General features: G+C 38.6%; 3 protein-coding genes across 3 annotated transcripts; 2 read left to right on the top strand and 1 right to left on the bottom strand.

Moving 5' to 3' along the window:
- Positions 1-728: 728 nt before the first annotated feature.
- Positions 729-1,928, top strand: AK88_03939 (uncharacterized protein; the record flags this gene model as incomplete). Its single annotated transcript, XM_012481549.1, has 1 exon — positions 729-1,928. The coding sequence occupies one exon, from the start codon at positions 729-731 to the stop codon at positions 1,926-1,928; it is 1,200 nt and encodes a 399-aa protein (XP_012336972.1).
- A 607-nt stretch (positions 1,929-2,535) lies between these two features.
- Positions 2,536-4,708, bottom strand: AK88_03938 (uncharacterized protein; the record flags this gene model as incomplete). Its single annotated transcript, XM_012481548.1, has 9 exons — positions 2,536-2,588; positions 2,726-2,852; positions 3,018-3,102; positions 3,248-3,468; positions 3,573-3,772; positions 3,985-4,135; positions 4,246-4,312; positions 4,438-4,520; positions 4,604-4,708. 9 exons carry the CDS (start codon positions 4,706-4,708, stop codon positions 2,536-2,538), a joined length of 1,092 nt encoding a protein of 363 aa, XP_012336971.1.
- A 1,697-nt stretch (positions 4,709-6,405) lies between these two features.
- On the top strand, positions 6,406-24,625 carry AK88_03937 (uncharacterized protein; the record flags this gene model as incomplete). The annotated part of the gene is made up of 10 exons (XM_012481547.1): positions 6,406-6,472; positions 6,642-6,688; positions 6,837-6,855; positions 7,038-8,201; positions 8,360-10,510; positions 10,645-11,076; positions 11,295-11,543; positions 11,730-12,518; positions 12,788-13,516; positions 13,680-24,625. 10 exons carry the CDS (start codon positions 6,406-6,408, stop codon positions 24,623-24,625), a joined length of 16,593 nt encoding a protein of 5,530 aa, XP_012336970.1.
- Positions 24,626-24,888: the final 263 nt, after the last annotated feature.

Genomic DNA, 24,888 nt, shown 5'->3' with positions numbered 1-24,888 from the left:
TTTCATCTCGCGCTGCAGCTCCCTGCATGTGCACCGCTAGTTAATTTTGACATTCTCCCATCAACTACACGCGCGTTACTGCAGACTGTTTGACGAGTGTACACAATTGTAATCACATCCAATCACGCATGCGAACATGGGGTTTAATTTGGGCATCCCCGTGTACCCCATTTCGCCCAACGGTGCTTTATTATGTTTAGTCCATTCCTGTGCGCCCAAGGGCACAGATCGGTTTAACAACTGCCTCACGGTGAATAAAAAATATTGTGCCATTCGAAAAATTATTGACGTGTGCATAAGTTGTAAAATGGTAGACTACGTCACCCTCCTTAAATGAAAACCCCCCTGCGGTGACGAGATGGCCTTTTTGAGGAAAAAGGGGACTCGTCCTGTGCCTTACCCGCATAAAGAGGTCTACAAACAGGGGGCCATGTGTTAATGCCATGCCAATACAAGCTCCGCGTAAGGGTGTGTAAATTATGCCGTCTTGAAGTTCCTCTCTTTGCACATCCGCTCTTTTTTTTTTTTTTTTGCACAAAAAGTGCTTGCGGAAAAAGGAGGCCTCACTTGGAGACTGTGCCCAAACGAGGACAGCAAAGAAAAAAAAAAAAAAAAAGTAAATCAATCCCGACGCGTGTAGGGCAACGTAACAGAGGATGGAGGGAAACAAAAATGCATCGAACTAGAGGGGCGATTCTAGCGACCAAGCGCGTCATTTTCACAATAAAATGGACACGGCCAAAAGAAAGACGCACAACGAGGAGGACAGAACAACCCTAGCAAACTTCCCTAGCCCGAGTTACGTAAAACTATTCATTATCCCCGATGAAGAGTTGCTAAATTTCGTGGACAATTTTATTGAAGCCATTTTTAACGAAGCCACGTACACAAGAACGATCCAAAAAATGAATATAAAAAAAAAATGCATAATTACAAACTTACTGGAAGCGCAACAGAAATTTTACAAATCCAATATGAAGGAAAATCCGATATTTCTGTACAACATTTCTGACGAACAAGTGAAAAACATTTTTAACAAGACGAATGGGGAAAAAATCGATTTTCATTTATTTCACGAAGCAAGACGAATAATACAAATGGTGATGGACAATTTTCAGACGTACGAAAATTACGAGAAGGGCCTTTTCGATGAAGACAAAGTGATGACAAAAAACGAATTGGAAAATTACATCGATAAATATTTAACAATGAATGGAATAACAAATAAAATAAAAGTCGAATTCAAAGAGGACTTAATATCTGCAGTGAAAATTTTCAAAAAAAAAAAACAATATTTTTTACATTTACAAAACCGCAAAAGTGTTAAGGAAAAAATGATGCTTTCCTTGTGCAATCATGAAATAGGGACACATTTATTACGCATGATAAATCACGATAGGAACAATTTAGACATGTATAATTTTCGTTCCTGTTCTACCACTGAAGAAGGATTAGCTGTGATTAATTCGATGTATCCCTTTCGAAGAAATTACCTATTCCTTGTTTTGCCAGCCATAAAATATTTAACCGTTTGTTTGGGCAATTTTTACACCTTTTCAAAGCTTTTTTTTTTTTTAAACACTTTTGTTAAGGATGCGGACACATGTTTTAAGATGTGCGCGCGCGTTAAACGAGGACTACAGGACACCTCCACCCCTGGCAGTGTGTACCATGATCAGTTATACTTTATCGGTTCGTATAGCATCTTAAAGTGGCACAAGAATATTAACTTTCAGTTGCTATATTCGGGGAACATCGGGTTAAGGTGCCTAAATAGCGTTTCCAATTACGTGAACGTGAAGGATAATTTGCTCCCGTTTTTTTTATCTGACGAGGAAAAGGTCACTACCTATTTGAAGTTTCTGAGCGACGTGTCCTACCGAAATGGGATTACTCCCGCTAGTTGCAGCTTCATCGATAATGGGTAATACAGGGGAAACGTGACACACTATTTTGCCTCTTTTTTTTTTTTTTTTTGTGTGCAAGTTGAGTGGCAAATCCTCTTGAGTACGGACCCAACGGGGCGATCAAAAATATACGCAGTCACCAGAATGTGTTACCACCTCGTTGCGCATAGTGATGCGTATTTCTCGTATATTTGCACAACTGCAGAATTGTTAAAGGGCGGAACATTTGAAGTATCATCAGGTGGGTTAGCATACATCGTATGGGAAGGTACGCATAAACGGAGTTATTAATGGTAGGGGCACAAAAATGTACAATGACAAGTTAAAACAAAAAAAAAAAAAAAAACATGTGAACTTTTTGTTAGGTTTCCCATTATTTGTCCTTCCAGCATATACCTTTCTGTGCACTTGTTTATTCTCCCTTTTGAGCTCATATTCGGAATTTATAAGCGCACTTTAATTGCGCAGCTATAAAAAGGGACAGCCCATGTTCTAGGCGTCTTCGTCTTTTTGCACACAATGAATAATCATTGGGGGTACACGCAGATCCACCCTCACGAGAGGCCCACAAAATCGACGCGTCCTCCTCCTTTTTATACCCTCGGAATACATGTCTCCGCCTAGGGGATTAGTTATTCTTCCCTTTGATATTATTATATGTAAGGAACTCAATATTGTCGTCTGAAAAATGGGGGAATTTTTTCCATTTGGAAGAAATGTGCACGCGCACGGATATGTATGCACAAAATGTGCGGCCCAGTATTCACGAAGGTGTGCCACAACCCTCAGGGCGGTCGCTTTTTCTTTTCCCCGTTTACCAAAATTGTTCTTCATGGACTCCATATAATTATCATCCTTGAGCGAAATTTCCTTTTTGGCTTTGTTGATTATGTAGATCGTGTCCTTAATGTACTTGTAGATGACGTCCAGTTTTCTCAGAATATCCTACCATTCGAGGGGGGTAAGAGGTGCATATAAGAGGTGCAAACGGGAGGTGCGCGAAATGATACAATCAGGAATTGGCTCTGCTTATCAGACGGTGAGGATCACGTAAGTGACCTTGTCCCCCACGTAGCACACTGACAAGCAAAAATTGTTTCTTATTGTTACCTCCTCCAAATTTTTAAAATCGGCTGTATCAATGAACTGCGTGTCTTCCATTATATCCTGTGGTTTGTTCTTCTTTTCTAGTTTGCTTCGATGGGAAAAAAGGGGGGACAGAATTCATGCACGTGAATTGCTAAGCAGCGAAGTGATATGCAGTAGCGGTAACATGTAGAGTGTTGTCCGGTATACGCCCCTGTGGGGGTAACTTTTAATAGGCGCTTCTTCTTTAGTACTTTTTTTCCTCGTCCTTTTTAACGTTGTAATGACGCAACTCCGGTAGGAATGAAGAAAAACGACTTAAAAAATTATCGACACATGAGATTATCTTATACAGAAGCAATGCATTTTTATTGTGTTCATTTATTTTTTCCTTGAGCTGTTCCGCTATCTCCTTTTCCCTTTTTAAGACGCCTTCTGAGGTTTCAACGAGAGTTTTGTATTCCTTTTCTTTATCCTGCGTGGGTGTATTGGCAGCATAGACAAAGGTGCCAACCAACAGGGATGAGAAAAAGAACAAAAAAAAAGAAAAATACAAAGAAGAGAATAGCGATGCCATACCATTAGGGCTATGTTATATTTTTCTTCCGTGTCCTTTATCTTAGCCTTTATGATATTTATCTTTGCCCTAAGACTTTCCTTTTTCTTTTTTATAAACTCGCGAGAGCTGAATATCGTTTCTAGCCTGTCGAACATGTCTAACTGGACGAACTCGGCTGAATTTTCTTTAAATTTGCTCAGAAAGCTGAGGCATTTTTCCCCTGAACATTTGTCACATGTGTGTAAGGTGTCACTCATTTGTTGTTACAGGTTGGGCTAACTTCTCATCAGCGCACGACACGGAATACGCTTCAAGGGGGAAGGTGGGGGATACTTGCATGCCGTTTAGTTCCATTCCGTCCACGTGTGCCTTTGTATCCGTGTCGTGCCTGTTTTATATTTCATTTCGCCAAGCACAACAGCCTCTTCTTACTCTCCACCATGTCGTAGTCTGCCTTCTTTATCCGCTCGTGCATGTCTGCAATGGCCACCTTAAACTTGCTAATCTCCAAATCGTACATTTTTATTTTATTCTCCTTGTTTTTTATTTTCTCCTCCAGAATTACTTGTCTGTCGTAGTTGTCCTGCGCGGCGAATGTATATATGGGGGGACAGTTCGTGTGTACCTTTTTTGTCCGCGCCAGTTCGGCCCATTTGCGCCCATTCGTTTGTATATTTTTTTCTTTTTTCTCACCTTCGTTGCTATTTGATATTCCTTAATCAACTTTTCGCGGCTTTCATTGTGCACCTTTTCCTTAAAACTGTTTAGGATGATTTGCAAATGGAAGAAAGCGACGTTGGGAAATTATGCCTCGTGTATACAAATAGGCAGACAGACAGAACGGAACATACATACACGCACGTACACACATTTGCCGAATCGAACCTGAAGTAACTCTCCTTCTCCTGGAGAACCTTCTTAATGTCTGCGTGCTTCACACTCAGGTCTTTATTTTTTCGCCTTAAATCCTACGAACAGGGGAACACATAGGCACGCAGTTACTGCTGGAAATGCCGGTTCCGCGTGGGGCTCATCTTTGCAGTGAGTTTACCCTCAAATGTAATTTCTTTTTTATCAATAAAGGGATGTCCAGGTTTTTATTAATAGACGAGGAGATGTCTATGTCCTGTGCATTTTGATCCTTAAAATTTTCCATTTTGCCAGCCCCTTTTTTTTATTTTCACAAAGGGTTAAAGTGTTAGTACATGGTTAGACAAAGGCGAATTGGGTGAAAAATGGCCGATAAAAATGGGCCTTAGAAATGGCATAAAGTTGGCAGTTAAGTGGAAAATAAAAGGCACGTGTACAAAAATACGTGCGCGCACATTTCACGCCCAAGCGTCTGTTCCACTGCGTCAATCTCGCCTCGTACAATCTCCCTTCTCGCAAAGTTCGCCTGAATTAATTTTTTTTTTTTTTTTTTTTTTGCACAAAATTGTTCACCTTAAAAGTTTTCTATTTGTCGTTAATCAGATAAGACGTTTGCGTCTTATGTATATAATCGGGCCAACTGCAATGGCGTCTATCATGTTAAGCTGAAATGGAGAAATTTGCTCTCTTAAGGTTTCATTTTCCGGCCTTAATAACTTTTTTCCCCTTATTTTTACACCTTTTACGAGATGAGGTATAACAAAATAGCTTTACCTGCAAGTGCAGTGTAAAATTTTCCTTTCTTTTTTTTTTTTAAGGTTGATTTGTTCACTGAAGTTTCGAATAAGACCATATGGAGATGAATCCACTATGCTAGAGGCAGATATAGACATGCGCGAAAAAAACAAAAAAAAAAGACGCAAAGAACAACAACTGACACATTTGCCAAGGAGACAATCAGAAAAAAGATGAATTCCATGATCATAAAAATATTATGCTGAATTTTTTTTTTTTTTTTTGTTTTTTTTATCTCTAAAAATGTGGATGAAAAAACGTCATTATCTTTCCTCATATGCATGGGAGTGCATATATATAATTTCTGACCATAAACAAAATAGACTACTGTGCGTGCGTAGAATTAATTACGAACGTTGGCCCAGTCGACTGTTACATTGAACTCCAACTATAATTTTTTAAGGACAATGAGAAATTGGGATAGTGATAGAAGGAAAAATAATTTTTTTTTTTTTTGTTGCAATGGTCACACGTGCTGTCTAGCGAAGAAGTATTTACGTCATGCAACCGCTGGCGTAATTTTTTCTTTTTCTTCACTTCTCACGTTTTTCAGGCCACCCCCAACTTTACCCAACCGCAGTGACAACCATGCATAGCGAATTGGGCGATAATTAACTTAGTTCACGTTCCTTTATTTTAAGCGCATTTGTCTATGTGTGCTTTTCTGTTTAATTCAAACCGTCATGATGAATGTTTCCTCTCCCCAAAATTGGAATTTTTTTTTTTGTTTCTTTTTGGTGTGCCTCCATGAAGGGGAGTATTTATTCAAATTAGTAGTTATTATCAACTGTTGGGTCTATTGATATTTGTGAATATAAACAAATGCATCTTTCTAACTGATTCGTTTATTTCCTCTTCCTTCTCTTTCTTTATCCCCAACAACTATGGAACAATTTTCTCTTTATCTCATTTTATGTTTAATAATTAGTTTTTATGACTTTTCCACACTTAGACACATGTTTGTACATGTACGTGTGTGATTATTTGCAACTGTACATTTGTAGATGCCTGCGCAGTCTACTTAATCAGTGTGGAATAAGGCTGGTGGGTGGAGATATCCTCAGTTCGTTCTCCGCCCTCGTACCGCATCCAGGACGATTCCCCGCCTAATTAATTGTATTCATTCAGTTTGTTCCTTTTGGCCAAGCTAACTCACAGAAGCGTTTAATTAATCGACCATATTTAAAAATGTTTCTAATAAATCACAAAACAATAATCTTCAAGTTGATATTCTTTTACTGCATTCTGCACAAAAGTAATCACATTTATTTGCCACCCATCGAGGATGTGTTTTGTTTGTGTTGTGTGAAAGGAGAGGGGTGTATGGGCGGAATGTAACAGCTCAGTCCTGGAACCTACAGCACCACATACATGTGCGAAATTGTCATTAAGCATAATTCTTTCCCACCCCTTTCGCTGCTCAGATGTATACTGCAATGATGCTGCATTGAGGAATCCGATTTTAAAAAAGGTAATGCTCTAGGCGGCGCGCCAGACACGCAGATGATAAATTCAATTGCATAAGTACACAGCGCCGTGGTGGTACACATAACATTAGAAATAGATAATTATTTTTATTTTTTTTCCCTTTTTGCAACTTGTCCTTGTCCCGGATGCAGCTCTTCAAGGACACTAAAGGTACAGGACAAAATGGAGGAGATATCGCTCTGCATGCGGCTAACGTTGAACAGGCGTCCCGCGAGACAGGGGCGCGCATGTAGATATAGTTGTATAGCGCGCCATTACACACGTTGCATATAGCACGTTACACCCTGTACCAACACATTAACCGTTCTCCTCTCCACCTCACCCATGAGAAGATCCCCATGGAAACGTGCTAGTTCAGAGGTACTCCTACGGAGGATTTTTAAATTTGCACAAATATTTGTCCAACGCGAACATAAACATAATACAAGAAATAAACACAAAGAGCAGCGTTTCAAATCTAGTATCCAAGTTGAGTGAATGCAGAAAATATAAAGAAAATGTATATGAGAACTTTACCAACTCCTGTTCCACCTTTGTTGAGAAGCTATACACCGAGACCTACCTTAACATAGACAAATCGCTAATACAAATAAACGAACTCTTAATAAAAGAGGTGAAGCATTTGTTGCTTACCAACAGTGACATAATCACACATGAAGGAAAAGTGAATGAAGCAGAATTTAAAAAAAGTTTGGTGGACAAATTGTATGACGAATTTCTACAACAAGAAAAATCGGACAATGATGAAAATACTTTACTCTACTTCAACAAAATTAACATGGCTCATAAATTCAGAAAATTTTTTAACCTCTACTCAATTGATGATCCTGAGGCTAACGAAATTATTCTGAGTTTGATTCAAATGGATACCTCCAAAATAAAGGTAGATCACAAGTCGGTGATTAAAAATTTTGATATTATATTAAATTCTCCCAAGCCTCACGTACTTCTGAAATCCTTTTTTAGTGGTAATGAACAAGTGATTAATGATTCCTTTTTGAGGACTTACTGGTTGTGTCTAAAGAATCTGCACCAATATTTTAAGTCCTACAACTCTCACGTTCTTTCTGTACTAGGGAAGAACTTCAAAAATGTGATTTTCAAATATTTAGACGATGTTATATGCAACAATCATGAAAAAGTAATTCACAATGATCAGGCAAATTACTTCTTAAACATACACCACTTTTTTGACACCTTTGTAACTCTCATCATATCCAAGGTGCACAACTCCAAGGTTACCATTTTAAACGAAAATGGTATTCTTATATCCATCCGTATTAACACCCTGCCCGATAAAATTATGCAGCTGGTTTCTACCAAATATTACTCCAACACGCTTATACCGCATAGAGTTTTTGAAGATGTTACCTACCTGTTGGTGCATGAGGATTTTCCCATCCTGGAGCACCTCCACAATTTTGAAGTCACCGCGATAAATGCGGACGGCTCGTCGATAAATTCCTCCGAAAATAAGTACAGTCTTATGAACGAAAGTAAGTCGTTGGGTTGAAGTTACGCATAATGCATTTGTGCATCAGAGGTGTGCTTCCCTTATATGTGATCGTACCAATTATCATCCTTAATATGTGCTTTCTCCCCACATTATGCGTTACGTATTTTTTTTTTGTTTTTTACCTCAACCCAATTGCAGGTGTGAAAATTTTCTCCTTGACGTCTCTAGAGAACGAAGAAATTACAAAGTGCATTAAAGAGGAAATCCATGAAATTTCGAAAACAAAGGAAAAGACGAACATTAAATACTACAAATCAGTAGGGGATATTATATCCGCCTACAATGGGCGCGCCAACATCACCGAGAATGACATCTACCTGTTGCTCCTTAATATGATTAGGGGAAATTTGACCAACCTAAGCCTCCTATTTGCCCTGGAGATAATTAACTACCTCGATGAATACTGTGAGGATGTAGAGTTGGACGACAAGGAATTAGGAGACAACGGTTATAGGGATCAGAGCGGGGAAGAAAAAAAAAACAAAACATACAACAACGATATCGGATTCAATTTGTCTAATTCGGATGAGCAAGAATTGGAGGAAGATAAATTATATAGCAGTTCGATGGAAAATGTATCCTACAAACAATTTTTTGAAAGCCCCAAGTTGAAGGTCCTATACGACTCAATCTCTAGCATTGGTGAAGGCCCAGATGCGGATGTTAGCAACTTAAAGGGGACTACCAAGCCGACCTTATCCTCAGACGAAATGAATTTCAAAATGATGTCTTCTCCTCATGCTTCCACTTATGATGCATCCTCCCAACCCGATATGAACAAAATGTTTTCCGAGTATGAAGGATCGAATGGGATATCCTTGCCCGACTTGTCCTCCTTGTCGAGTATCCCACAAGGTAACAGCCTTGACAGCATGTCTGGTTCCACTTCAGATGTATCTTCATCAAATGCGAGCCACAGTTCGTTCACATCTTTTCCTAATTTGTCGAACCAGTTGACGAGCGATGCGCCGTCCGATGTGTCTATTACTACTATGGTCGACGGGGCGAGCGACAATTCAACACAGGCGAGGTCCAATTGGGGACTCGAAAAAGATGGGGAATACTCATCCAAGTGGAGTATGAAAAAAGACGGTGAATACCATGCAGGGGATACCTCCCCGTCGTACCCCTCAAGTATCGCGTCTTCCTCCTCTAGGAAAACCATATCATCCGAACAAACCGCGTACGCATCGGCGAGCTCATCAATGGATAGTCTTCACAAAGATCTGAAGGAGGAACGATTTGGAAATAAGACCAGTAGTATTTTTCCTTCTACGTCCAACGTGTCACCAAATAGCAGATTGAGCAGTAGTCTAGGAATCTTCTCAGAAGGGGAACATGCATATGATTCGAAAAACGACTTAAGTTGGAAAGACATGGACAAATTTTGCACCCTTAACATACCCAATTTGCTAGGTGAAAAAAATAATGACACCACAAGTGAAGAGGAAAATAACGAGCGCAACAATAAAGAAATAACGAATAGCGCATGGTATCTCAGGATTATGTGCAAGAAGAAAAAAATCATTGAAAAAGAAAAATTAAAAAGTATGAAGGAACTAAAGAAGGACTTGCTACGAACAAAATATAGTTTTTTTAACAAAAATGTATTATTCCTTAATGAGGGAAACTTGAAGAATATATTCGAATCGACCTTTTTCGATTCTATTCAAATGAAGAATGCTATCATAAGGATCATGTCTTCTTACGAGATAGATAATCTACAGAGCATTTTAAATATCAATATGAGTGATTTAAATAACCACTTTTTCCACTTGCGTAATATTTTTCTAAATAAAAAAAAAATTTTATCCTTCTTCAATTTGAACACAAGCCAAAATGTCATTAGCAAAATTGAGACCAAGTTTTATTCTGTATTCACCACGGTATGGTTCCACTACACAAATTATTTGTGGAAAGTTCTGGACATATTTGGAATTTTCGAATTGCGACTCCTTTCAAGCATATATCATTCGCTAGTTATGACCAATAGAGATGAGAACCATCTGAATCTGTTAAACTATTTTGGGTTCACAGATGTGTTCATGATTTATATGCTACTCTTACGGTTGAGGCGCAATGTGTACTATATTAACATGAATAAGGCTTTCGATGTTCACAATGCGTCTTCGTTAAAATTGGACCCCCTGTACATTGTCCGCGGGAACAACGGGTACTTTTACGTCTCCAGGACTAACTGCGGGACGAAAGTTTTGAGCAGCAACATGGACAACAAGCAACAAATTGACGCGGGGTTTGGCCTCCATTTTTACGCCGTTAAGGGCATTGGTAAGTCTGTGCTTCTCATGTTTTCATGTTGTCGTGCTCTCATGTGGGTGTGCACTTGTCTGCTTCTCGTGTCCAAAAGTGCATGCGCCCTCTTAGCACTTCCTCACGACCGTCTTTCCCTCCACAACGCGCAGACAAATCCATCTTCAGCCACAACCACTGGACCGAATCCGACTTTGAGAACGAAACGAAACTCTGGCTAGCCAAGAAAAGCATCTCCTCTCTTCTAAAATCAATCCAATACGCAAGCATATACTACCATATAAACGACAACAACGATACGGAGAAGTACTCCTTTCTCCCCATCTACAGAAATGAAAACGCCAACAACATTAACGATTTTCCGGCCCTCATTACAGCCATCATGTGTGGACGGTCATATGATATAAAATTAGTCAAGAAATGTATAAAGAAGGACCAAGCTTTTCTCTCTTTCACAAATAAAATCAACTCCATAGTGTACAACTTCTATAACAACAGCACCAGTTTTAAGAATATTACCTTCTTCTCCTCCAAGCAGTCCTACGAGAATGTATTCAGTGATTTTTATAATAACGAAAAGATACGTAAGTGCACCTTGGGAGGCGGAAATGAGACGGGAAGCAGGGTGGAACAATTATTGAAATTGCTTCATGTTTCATAGCATACCGATATTTCCCCCTTTTTGTCTGCTTGCCCCATCTTGCGAACTCGCCTGCATGTGGCTACTTTGTCGAATGACACTTATCCATGAATTCCATTCCTGACGGCCACGCGTCACCACTTTTTCCCCTCACACCCGCAGTCCTCGAGGCGCTTCTCCTCTACCTGGAGGGAATGCAGCGAGACGTAGCCCGTCTATCAAGTGAGAACGAAATAAGGTACCACTTCTCATTCGTGTACAACATTATCAAGATGCACATCCTGAAGAAATCTGTGTCTACATACAAGACGCAGTCCCAGCTGTATGCGTTGGAGGAAATCATGTTTAAATATAAACTATACAGCGAAAAGATAGCCGGTGCTCTTACTCTTATGAACGATCTAAACAGGGGTAATAACAGGAGAGGCTCTCCTCCATTGGCATAAACTGGTGCATGTTCGAGAGTGTCACACATGGTGTTGTATGCATTCACTTCCATAGGAAATATTTACCTACAGCACTTACTCCACCCCTGTTCGTATTTACCACGTACCGTACCCCGTTTCACCCCTTTTTTTCGTCCTTCCCATTGCCCAGGAAATGCACAATTCATCGAGGTGCTGGACACGATCTCCCTAATCTTCTACCGCATGAAGGTGGAGGACTTAGGCCACGTCATAGGCCAAGGTGTGCCTGAAGTACACACAGAAATACTTATCCTTGATCTGATGGATATAATAAATATAGTGGCCTTTTTTCATAAAGTGCTTAACAAAATAGAGGCAGTAGGACAACTGGAAGACCTAATAGACAAGGAGAAGGTGATCAAACTTCACATTGAAGAAATCATAAACGTGGTGAAAAATATATTTCAAAGTTACGACAACTACTATTACGACATCATAGAGGAAGATATCAAAAACACCATTAAGGAGACACTGTTAAAAAAAATGAAAAACTTATTCATAAATTATAAAAGGTTTATTAATGAAGAGAGTAAAAAATTGTCGTCTAAATTTATAAAAAATTTAGAAAAAAAAAAATCCTTTTTTCTTTTTGAGGGACCAGTTACCTATAACTTCCCCATAGATATATCCTATGGTAAGATAAAAAATTTTGAGCAAATATTTTTCCTCGACTTGATAGAGTACTCCTACTCTGACTACACCAGTTCTCACCTGAAGTATTCCCAAGAGAATAAGGACGAGCAAAATAACAGCATGTCTAAATTGATTGAACGGGTGAAGAAAATAAGTCTGTTGTATCACGCCTTCGACATTCCGAAGGAATACAATGATAAGCTGTTCAACTACATTTTCGAGTTTTCTCAACAAGGGTCCATCAATAAGTCCTTTGTTCAGCGGAGCAAGCTCTGGGGGAGAAACGGTAAGGCGCAAAAAAGGAAAACGGATCGAACCAATTAGGGAACAATGGAAGTCCCTACGCGTTGGCCATTACATGTATAAGCACGAAGGGACGTGTCTTCTACTCTTGGACTTGCTAAATCACTATCTTTAAATCGTTCCTAGTGTGATCTGTGTGCGTTTCCCTTGGTGTTGTGGGAGGGCAACCAATTGCGCTTCCCTCAGAAGTATTCGTCCACTTGTAAGCACTTTTTACCTTCTTACCATGCTTACGCCTTTACCCAATTGTAGTACCCGAGGAGAGCTACGCCAAGTTGTGCATCGTAAACCTTCAGAGGCTGTTGAGGTACTACTTCGAAAGCAGCCGCATACACAAGCTGGTCGACTTCATGCTGAAATACAACGAAATAAAAATCGGAATCAAGAAGCCACTAAAGGATGGAAAGGGAAGCACTAATATGTATCTCTGCATAAGGGATCAGTGGTTCTACAAACACAGCATTCAGAACATGAAATCGTACCTCTCAAATATTAAAATGAAATTTAATTTTAACGTAGAGGACATAAAAATGTGCGCTAAAAAGCATAGTGGATACCCACACCTCAGCACTCTAACACATGCTATGATAAACATACTGGCATACGAGCTACACAACATTTTTAATAAAACGGAAAAGTTCGATTCCTTGTTTTCATTGATGAATGTGAAAAACAACGAAATTTCGAGTAAACTTATATTTCAAATTAACAATGTCTTGAATATGAATCAGAAGATTTGCATGTTTTACTACTCCAAGAATGCCCTACTACACCTTACGGAGATTCTCAGCCAGCACTTTAAAGAGAGAATCATCTACATGTCGGACAACATGAAGGGAGGGTACGACGTCTACTCGTTTAACCCCGCGCGCAAAGAAGGCGGAAGCAAAATCATCATCTTTAAGGAAGGGCACACCTTTAAGGTGTACAATAATAGCAGATCTCTCTTCAGCTACGAAATGCATCACTTGCGGGACACATGTAGGTGAACGAGCGGGTAGCGTCCGTGAGGGCGTTAATGAGGACGTCGCTCGCTCGCGTTTTTATATGTTGTTGCCACCTTTATTCTATATTTCTGCTACCTTTGGCGCACAGCTTCCGCCTCTTACACTGCCTACGCCTTTTGCACACCTCTGCACCGCAGCCACGTTCCACATATACTACGAAGAGCTGGTGAAGATGAAGAACTACCTGGAGGCGCTGGAGAGTGAGTACACGGAGACCCCGAGCACGTCAGAAGAGGACATACACAAGGCCCTCCTTGGGTACAACAAGGAAAAGAACTACACGAACATACAACAGATGATTCTAGCCCTAATAGAGCGCAAAGACGTGGGAAATAAGAAGAAGATGATTCTGAGAAATTTAATCGACAAGGAAATCGTCAAGCATAGAAGCAACAGAGTTAAGAATAATTACCTGCACCTGCTGTACCTGGAGATATTTTCTCTCTTCGGATTTGGCCCGTACAGCGATTTAGATAACTTATTGGAGGACCTGTTTCTGTGCGATAAGGGGCTGCTGGAATGGTTCAAATTATCCCTGTCGGAGGTGCGCAAGGATGCAAGTGGTGAAGACAGCTACAACAAACTGCGCATATTCGTTTCTGCACTAGCGTATATGATAAAAAAGCTTGATAATATATTATCGAAAAAGACGCTGGAGAAACAAGAACTGGAAAATGTTTTAGAATTGTTTAAAAGGCAAAAAGAGGATATACTACCATTTGATTTTGAAAATTTCATTCCTCATTTTTTTAAAAAAAAAAAAAAAAAATTAAAGTACAACAGTTTGGGGAACAAAATCGAAGAGTTCAAAATTGACGAAAAGGTGAAAGACCAAATATTAGCAGAGATAGAACAGTACAAATTTTCCATTCCATCACATAATATGAAGCCTTACTACTTCATTTCACTCATAGGGTTGGGTTATTCATACATAGAAAAGTTTAACGAGCTAAAGTTGGGTCTGCATTCTTCAGTGTCCTCCAGCAACATCATCACTCTGCGGAAGCTCTTCAACTTGTGGTACGTGAACGAACTTCCAGACGTTATAAACTTGATCATTCGCATCATCATGAATGTATACATGAAATTTTTTTACAAGAGAAAAGATTTTTTCAAGGATACAGATATAAATTTAAGTAAGGACAAAAAGAAGCAGTTTGGCGAAATTATTCTATCAAAGGAGAACATCAACATTGATCCGTTAGACACCACTGAAGATCAATCCATTAATGACAGCACAGAAAAACTGAATATCAGTACGAATTCCTTCACCGTTAATGAATATTACTTAAACTATGTGATAAAAAATGCGTACGATTTTTTTTATACCGTGTTCAATTGCTCGGATGATAAACCGTGCTTCCTCGAAAAGGATGAATCTGCAGAGGAGAAGGTGAAGAAATACCTTAGGGCAAATCCCTTTACCCAAAATATGATTTGGCTCATACCAATCCTTTCAAACCATTTTAGGAGCTCCATAAGTATCCTCTACATGAATGACAAAGACATTCGTTTGTATAAATACCAGGATGATAGCGCTATGAAGTTTAGCATACAAATTTTGGTACAAGATGGGGAAATGTTCCTCGTCCTACCTACCTACTTCATACACATGAATATTGTAAGCATAATAACAAACACATTGATAAGGAACGAAAATGATGCTGCACATAATGAACGATCTCTCTCTCCGTTATACTCCAGAGTAGCGGGGGGTGCGGTTATACTTGATGAGTCCATCAGAAATACGACAAACTCGGACAATTATTACAAAACCTATTTTGAAATTATTGAAGAGAAGATAAATCTTTTTTTGAACAAAAAAATGCACATATATAGTTTGCTGGTATCCATAAGGGAAGACATCCTGAACTTTAAATATTTTATATACTACGAAAATTTTGTGAAGTTTTTAAAGCTGATGGATCACTTTATATCAGTGCTGAACTCCAAATTGCAGCTGAATGTAGACTTCACCTTCGAGGAAATCTTCAACTCGCCAAACACTCTCGTCAAGTACTCCGTCAACAATATAATAAATTTCATTATGAAAGACAATTACAACATTTTCGGAATCGAAATTAAGAAATTCTACACTAATATATTTCAAATGCATAGCCACAAAAAGTACCAGTCCAGCTCATTCCTTCGGTTGCTGGATTTCCTCCTCAGAACGATAAAGGTAGAAATAGACACCCAGAACAAACAGATAGAAATGTCCTACAATTTTATCGAAAATATGCGCAAAAGAAACTACGTACAACTTTTGAAAAGTCTTGAATCCCTCATCATATGTGAGCACGTCAAAATAATTTCTAACATAATGAAGTATATAGAGATAAATTTGGACAACATAATCAAACACATAGTCTACAAATCGGAGAAGCTCATCGAGGAGCAAGAAACGATTAATAAGGTGCAGATAATTCATGATTGCTGCTTAAAATATGATTTTAATGAATTGGGTGCTACTGAATTGACAAAGAAGTACTTCAAAGAGTTGGAAGAAAAAAATATTAAAATTTCAAATTACAGCAAGATTTTACAGAAACTATCTGATGAGGAGTTAGACTACGAAGAGTGGTATTCTATTGCGTCTAAAATTCAGGTGGAGTATTTTAAGAAGAATGAATTGGTTTATTTTAAAATTTTGAACGAATCCCCATTTTGGAAACACGGCGCGAAATACTTCACCGAAGAAATTTTGCAGAAGGAACTCAAAGAACAAAAGTTGTACATTGATGAAAAGGACATAAAGTTGCTCAGCAATGATAAGCTAACCTATAGTGAATACAAGGACCTCCTATTTGATGTAAGAATTATCAACATGGAGGAGAAGGACATGGACGCCATGTTCGTAAACAGAGAACAGTACGCTATATCCATCGTGTGGAAATTTTTCAATACAGAAATTTGCGTTAATGGAAACGATATTCATTTTGAGGATATCTACTCAAAGTTGAAGAATTACAAAAAGGATTTGAACTACCTCTCATTGTTGAAGAAGGAAGACATGTACAATTTGTTCAACGCTATTGTTATATTCCATCGGTTGGTGGAATCAGTTGATGAGAATACATTTAACACGTACAAAAGCTACAGAATTACAAATATCCTTTTTGATGAGCTAATGAGAAGGGGGGTATATATATCTGGAGATTCCCTCATAACTAAGGAATACATCGAATCTATATTTAACTACGACATGTGGAGGAGGGGCATTAAGCATGTAAAGGTTAGTAACATTTTGATAAGATCCTTGGTTCCGACAAAGTATCTCCAATATTATTCTACTGCACCCATTTTTAAGATTCTCCGATTTTTCGTAAATTCCAGGCTGAATGTACGCCTAATTAATATGCTCTCCCACGTAATATACAACATACTAAAGATAGGGAACGCCAAGGACGATATTTTCAAGGTAATTATGACTGAGGGACTTTTGCGTGGAAGCTTAGACGTTATAAAGCTTATCTTAATAAAACTTAATATATCCCTAGACGAATTAACAACGACTGTTACGGCGATGCTTACACATTTTCATATCGTTCTTGAGTCTGGCCTTGTCCAAGATATCTTGGAGAGCATAGACTATCGCAGGATGTTCTCCAACCTATTCTTCCTCCTTCACAACTTAGTGGAGGAATTTTATTTCAAGGCCATATTAGACTTCCTTCTGGAGTATCCATTTATAGTAGAATTTATAAAAAATAATGAAGAGAAAATTAAGGAAATTTTAATAAATTTTAAAAGATTCTTCCTCCTAAACTTTGGGACATATGTTAATTTTTTTCAGCACCTGTACGACAGTATTGAAACGAAATTTTTGACGCACATTAAATATTACGTCACGAAAATTTTAAACAACTTTTTACCTTTCTCATCAGATTTGATTGAGAATATTACGCAAATCGAGATGCAGAGGATGAGTCTGCTCCAGTTCATTTCCTTCAGAGATGAAGAGAGCATCATCCCCATTTACCAAAATGTTATAGCTCTTGTGCAGAACGAAGATTTTATGATTGACCTTAGAATTTCTACAATCAGTAAGCATAAGGAGTATTTCTCAAACGGAAAAAATGTAAAAATTTCAGAGGCGAACCTCCTGAACACATTATATAATAAGTACCAAGAGTTGTACCCCTCAAATGGTGCTTTTCACTCAGGGTTGAATAAACCTACTAAAGCGACCCTTTCAAATGTTGCTTCTAAGGTGAACAGCCCGTCCTTCCTTCAGAAGAACACCTTACATTTGAACAGGAACAATAAAAGGCTTCTCAACGGGGGGGAAAACGGGTTTGGACATGTTCGTTCCCCCTTGGACAATCACCGTCACGGAAAGAATATGCACACTGGGGATGGATCCACATACGAGCGTGATACTAAACATGTAGTTAATTTCTCCCCAGGGGATAAGCCCATTTTGGGGAAACCCTCCAATCGTGCGCTTAGACACATTTTCAGCAATACGAAGTGGACTCAAAGTGCAAAATCGGAGAAGGGGAAACATAATAAGACAGGTGAACCTGGATCAAGTGAAGCGAAGAAAGAGGGACACCAAAAAAAAAAAAAGATTCACGAGGAGAATAAGACAAAGAAATCATTCACAAACCTAATCAATAATGACACGCAAAATGACTCCGAAGCTTCCTTCTTGGAAAACCAAAACACTAGCACGGTTAAGAATTACTACCTTATTGAATCGAATAGGTACAGAACGTTGAGCTGCTTGGAGAAAATGTTTATCCATTCCTTCGACAGTAATTCCAACGTTGGACAAAATAGAATCAAGATATGCAGCGCACTGTATAGCCAGAACTGGACGCAAAATGTGCGAACCGTGTCCATGAAAAAGCTAAGTGATAAGGGTATACGCACTTATGGGTATACACACGACCTGATATTGACTACAAAAGTGAAAGCGGAAAAATGCGAGGTGCACTTCAAGGTGAATATTGGACATGATAATAAACAAACCCTAAAAAAACAGAAATATAAAAACGCAATTGCGGACTTCAATATTTTTAGGGAGGACAACGAATTGTGCTTCCTAATTATTAATAGCACAAAGAGTAGAGACAAAAATTTGTTTGTATGTTACCATGCTGACTTGGTCCCGTTTTATCAAACTTATGATCTTTCGAATTATCTCAATAAAGTCTTTTCCGACGTTGATTCAGACAATACAAGCAAAATGGTGGAGGAAAACGAGGGGGTCAATGAGAAGGACAAGACAAACATGAATGATATGTACAAATATCCATTCAACATCATCGGAAGTGACGAAAATGGAGAGATAAATAAAGGACGTAACGACATTGAACCAGAGGGAGTCGATTTGGAACAATCGCCACATGTAGAAGGATTCACAGGCAGTGAAACAAGAGGAACACAGGACACCACCAATAAAAGTGCCAAGGGTAGAGAAAATGACACCACTGGAAGAGATTTCATGACCCCGTTTAGGGATGACCAAATATCTCTCAAAAGGAACCCCAGTAGCAAAAAAATTGGTGCATTAACAAACAAATTCAATGACACCTTTAAAAATATTAAAAGTGGAATTAACAAAATCAAAGATAAAATAAACAGTAGACAAAAGGGGGAAGAAGAAAAAAGCGATACGAACGATAATATGCAGAAAATGAAAGATGCGCTGAAATACTTAACAGAAAAAAAAATAATAAATCAGCTTCTCGAATTTGAATATTTTCACTCAATCAAGTGGACCTCCAACATTTTTAGCGTCACCATAGATAACATGAAAGGTATGAATGAGAACATCATGTTAGTTCTGGAGCTCGGGGATTACAACTTAAAGACCTACTACGAGGTAGACATCAAGTACGTGTCAAATGTGCAGGCCTTGCAGAAGCTAGATTATTTCATCAAAAAAAGTAACGTCACGGATATGATAGCACAGAGACTGAAGAAGTACACCAAGCTCAACTTCATTTTGAAGCATATTTTCAGATTTAAGCATGAAATTAAAAACGTGTCTTATATCAAGTCTAGGAGCACTGCTACGCGGGCGGCGGAACCCACAAAGGATCCTCAGTCAGGCCAGGAAAATGAACAGGATGGAAAGCTCACTTCAGATAAGCGTGTTAAGGGGGGCGAAAGGGACGATGAAGATAATGGAGAAGAGGGAAGTGATGGAAAAAGTGCTCATGGAAGCGAGTCAGAGCAATCATTCCAGGAGTACATAAAATTCACTTGGTACAAAGAACACAACAAGCAACGAGTAGAAGTCGTCGTAGCGGTGAACGCAATTAACCCACTTATACTAAAAAATGATAATAGCGAAATTTTATGTGAAACAAATGTGGACATAAAAAATGTGCTTAAGGTGTTTAGACCACCGGAAGGAAACGAGAGGGGACAAATGGATATAAATCGGGATGAAGAGGAAGAAGGTGGGTACCATTCGAAGGAGAACTCAGATGTAGAGACAACCGTGGCAAACTTCACATCCGATTTGATTTCCAAAACAAATATAGAACAAAGCAAGAAGAACAGTAGGAAGGAGAAATTCTTCACCGATTATGCTACATACTTCAGTAAGATATATCCCCTGACGGAAGAAGAGAATTACTTCATAAAAACGAGAATGGAGAAAAACTGCGCCCTGCTCAAGTACAGACTTATCCTCCTATCCGTCATCATAATCAAAAGCAATAATTTGAGCAACCTCAAAAAGATGAGTAGCCTGAGCAATGAATATTTGAGGGACAACTACAAGCAGTACAAAAATATTGAGTTTCATCAAAATAAATTGTTTGGAAAAAAATACGTGTACATAGACAACAAGCATTACATAATTAAAAAAAAATTGGAGTGTCTGATAGGGTTGGATTTTTACAAAAGCTTAAAGACTTCTCTCGAGAAAAAAAATATATTGCAAAATTTTCTGGAGGATTTGACCGTGGAGATATCTAACATTAACAGGTTCTTTTACAAATATTACTACAATGATAATTCGAACATACACTCATCTAGCTTCTATCTGGATAAGCTGAAAAATATTAAGTTTCTATGTCCCCTCATATACGATTTGAAGAACAAAGAAAAAATTAACACAGAGGATACGTCCGAGGTGGACACATCTATCAAACTGCCAAACACCAAGGAAGTGGAAAATGAAATAGAGCAGTGCGAAAAGAGAGTCGGTTTTTACGGCAGTAACATCCTGTTCTTTGGAAAAGAGTTAGACGACGCGATAGGTAAAAAAAGAATAGAAAATATATCCATGTTTTCGTACGAATGTGAAAAGTCCATTTTTAATGAAAAGAATTTAAGTGAACTGGATATGTATCACAAAAATTTCTGTATCAACATTTTTGAAAATGAATTGGAAGAACGAGACGAACAATTTAGACCCAACACGGAATGGATCGATATGCTTTATAATACTTTTTCTTCCAAAAAGAATCATAATTATACAGGAAATAATTACTCCGAAATTAGATGCTTTGGATTTGCTGATAGGGATGAGTTGAAAGAATACGAAAAGAAGAAAGAGGCCAAGTGTAAAATTACCATCCTTAATAGAACCCTCAATGTGCTTCAACAATTTATGGACAAGTATTATAAAATCAAAAAGGACGGTATAAATAACGGAAATGCATACAACGTCTATGCTCTATTTAAAAATATTTACACAGTAATGATATACAAACTCATGTACGAAACGAGGCCATTCAAACCTCTGCGCATTCAACAGAAATTGAACTTAGTCGGAAATAAATACACCAAGTTGTTATATAAAAAGGAGAATTATTCAAAGTTCATGAAACACATGTTGGATAAGACGAGCACCCTGTACCTCGAAATTGAGTTACTTTACAATGACCATGTCTTCCTTAGGAACATCTCCTTCCCAAAAGAATCCGTGGACATTCTCATGTTTAATCACAAACCGTTTAGTGATGATGCATATGGGTATAGACTGTTAGCCAAACCAAATGAAAATATAAATGAAGGGGAGGAAAACACCAAAGTATATTCCTTTTTTGTGCTAATTATGCTAGGCTACTACCCAGAGATTCAAAAGTCGCTCCTCGAAGTGGCAGAAAATGCAGACCTAATTTATAAACTCCTAGACATTAAGGTTGATGAAATCAAGAAAATTATTAATGCCGATAAAAAGTGGAATGAACAGGATAGTGGAAGGGACGGATCGTCGTCCTCCTCTGGGGGATCATCAACCATGGATAATGTAACTTCATCCAATTTAGACCACATGGATAAAAGTCAGTCCGGAAATTCTAGATCATTTGCCAACTCACTTGAAAGTTTATACAATTATATTTTTAGCAAAACGGAAGATGTCGACTCTGGGGTGAGAACCTTTTTGCATTCATTTATGGTCGACAGTGATGAGATGAACGCCAATAACCAGAAGGGAGATACTGAATGGAGTGCTTCTGGATTTTCTACGGAGCCTCCATCGGCGTCTCCAAGCGGGGTGCCTAGCTCTACCTCGAACGCGTCGTATGCTTCCTCCGTTGCCACGCATTCTAACCCCTCATCAATGAGCGCATCCCCCCGCGCGTACGAAATCAACGACTTCACCTGGATGGAGAAGGAACAAATAGACAGCGTCAAGAGGTTAATCGTGCAGCACGAACTTGTGCACTATTTCATAAAGGGAATCAAATTGATGAATCTGAATAGCTACCTGAGAAGTGATAACTATCTAGATGCATTCAGGAAGGCTCTGAATGAGGAACTGAAGAAGAAAAATTTCTATCACCACTTTATTAAGACTTCCCCCCCATTCCACTTTGACATTTATAAAGTGCACCACTTGTTGCTCTTCGCCTTTTATTATGCCTTCTCGGACATTATAAGGACAAGGAAGCAGTACGTGAATCTAGAGTCCAGTATAAATAGAATCATTGACAATAATAAGTCTGTCTACATGTACAGAACCCAAACATACAAAAGTATCAATCTGGATCCTGAAAAAAGAGTCAGTTTAAATAAAGACCATGAAGAAATTGCAAAATTTATTTACAACAAGGCTATACAATACCGATATATAAAGAGACAGAAACCTGATCAGGTTCTCTTCACATTTAGTGAAGGGCAAATAGACGAACTAATGATAATTTTAAATAATAAAAAAAAACAAATATATACAGCCAAGGATCTGGAAGAAATCACCTCTTTTGTACAAGTCATGGTTGAAAATTATATTTACATTTTAAATAACTACCCTTCGAATTTTAGCCTCAGTAAACATTCCTCCTTTTATAAGAATTTTATCAGAAATGCCAAACAGTATTTCTTCTCCTACAACAAGAAGAATAATTTACTTTACATTATCAACCAGAGAGATGTTAATTACAATATGCAGACTATTAAACAAATGAATGAAAAATCTACAGTCATTAATTTGATCAAGTCTGTCCTGGAGTTTGTCTTCTTGGCTTCCACCAGGTCCTACGCAGTCGACACAGCCATTAAGCAGATCATAAGTATTGATGAGGAACCCACTCTTAAAAAGGGACCCCGTCTGAAGAAGAACTTTAAAAAGGTGAAAATTCTTCCAGGGAAATCTAATCGCTACGCCTTTTTGCAAAAAAGCAATACATCTTCAACCCTAGATAAAAGAAAATTTTATAGTAAACACCCCAATGTGGTGAAGATGGACTTCCATACTGAAGAGAACAATACAGAGACTACTACAACCAATTCACTGAAAAGAAGCGACAAGCGCAGTGGCTGCTGTCGGTGCTGTAGGAAAAAATGCCTCACTGTACACAAAAGGAATAACCCTAATATGCGCTTGAACAATTACCCCATGGTTTCAGAAGTTAAGGACAAAGGAAATAGGCGTGAATCTCCTTACATGTTTAAGGGGCATGTTAGGGATACTCCTCCCAAGGTGAGAATTGTAAACCCAAAGAAGAGGGGAACACAAGGGAAGAGGCCACCTTGGAATAATGCGCTATATGCATTTTGTGGCAAAAAGGGGAGGACAACTATTTGCATGGGTGATAGGGGGGATATAGAGAGGAGACCATTCGCACTGGGTAGCGCAAAAAGGGTAGGCACTCACAATTGCGTTTCGGTTCGCAGTACCAGAGTTGGCCTGAAAGGAGCAAGTTGTGATGATGAAGTGGAACATGATGGAGTAAGCTACGGTAATGCGAAGCATGATGAGGAAGAGGAGGAGGACATAACCAAATCTACAAACACCCTAGCAATTGCCAGAGTCATAGAATACAATTTCACTGAACATGAACATAATAAAAACTCAGACAGCTGCATCGTGCAGAGTCTCTTTGGAGGCAGAATGAATAATATGTATGCCAAATTAAAAGGAGGAGTCTTTTCCTTCGCTTTTGCCCATGGTTTCGATTTCTTTTTACGAAATATTTTATACTTTTACAAAAAAAATTTAATCTCCAAGTACATAACACATTATGCAAAAAGGAACGTAGTGCAGAGTTTAGATATGCTGTTCCTAATAGTGAGGGACCATGAATTGAGGACATCCATCACCAATACAAATTCAATCAAGCACAGTCTATTTGACATATGCCTATTTAAGTTCCAAAATTTATCCATAGCATTGAAAAATATTCTGAACTTGATCGATGAAGACAAAATCGAGAAACTGCTTTCCTACGTCATTGCCGCCATCCATATGAGGTATACAGGAAATCCTCGCTTCATAGAAAATATGATTAAAAATTTAAATAATGCCTTGTCCAAGAATATCACCTTGAAAAAATTATTTGGGAATTTTATTTCTTACCTCACCATTTCATCTATACAAACCCTGGTGTTGTATTTTCACTCCAGATATAAAAAGAAGTTGCTAAAAATTATTATAACAATAATGAATGAAACTTCTGGTACGATTTCCAACATATTTGGGGATCCTTTTTTCCAGTCCTATATGTGCACGCACCTCATAAAGTTAGGCGAATCCTTCATAACGGAATTCAATGCGGAAAACACAGTGTACAGATTTTTTATGGATGTCGGTGAGATTAACTTTATCGACATTATCATTTCCTACGCGTACAAGTACTTCCCCAAGGCGGTTCACGACTTCATGGGCAACTAACGCGATAAAAAGACTAACCACTTGGTAGAAAGCGCAAAACCAAGGTGTATACCTTTTCGTATGAAATTAAATTTTAACAGTAGAAGCGCATGCACACACGGTGCGCATACAGGGAGGTAAAAGTTCGCGGGACCACACAAACGGCCTAGATCGCACATGTGCTTTTGTGCGGCCTGGATACGTAGACGCGTACCGGCTGCACAGTTTATAACGTGCACACACAAGGGGGTCTCCCTCATATAACCCTTTTTTTTACACATACA

Source organism: Plasmodium fragile (genome assembly GCF_000956335.1).
Source record: "Plasmodium fragile strain nilgiri unplaced genomic scaffold supercont1.50, whole genome shotgun sequence".
NCBI classification, from domain to species: Eukaryota; Apicomplexa; class Aconoidasida; order Haemosporida; family Plasmodiidae; genus Plasmodium; species Plasmodium fragile.
The sequence above is the reverse complement of the archived record's forward strand: the minus strand, read 5'-3'. Positions and strand labels throughout refer to the sequence as shown.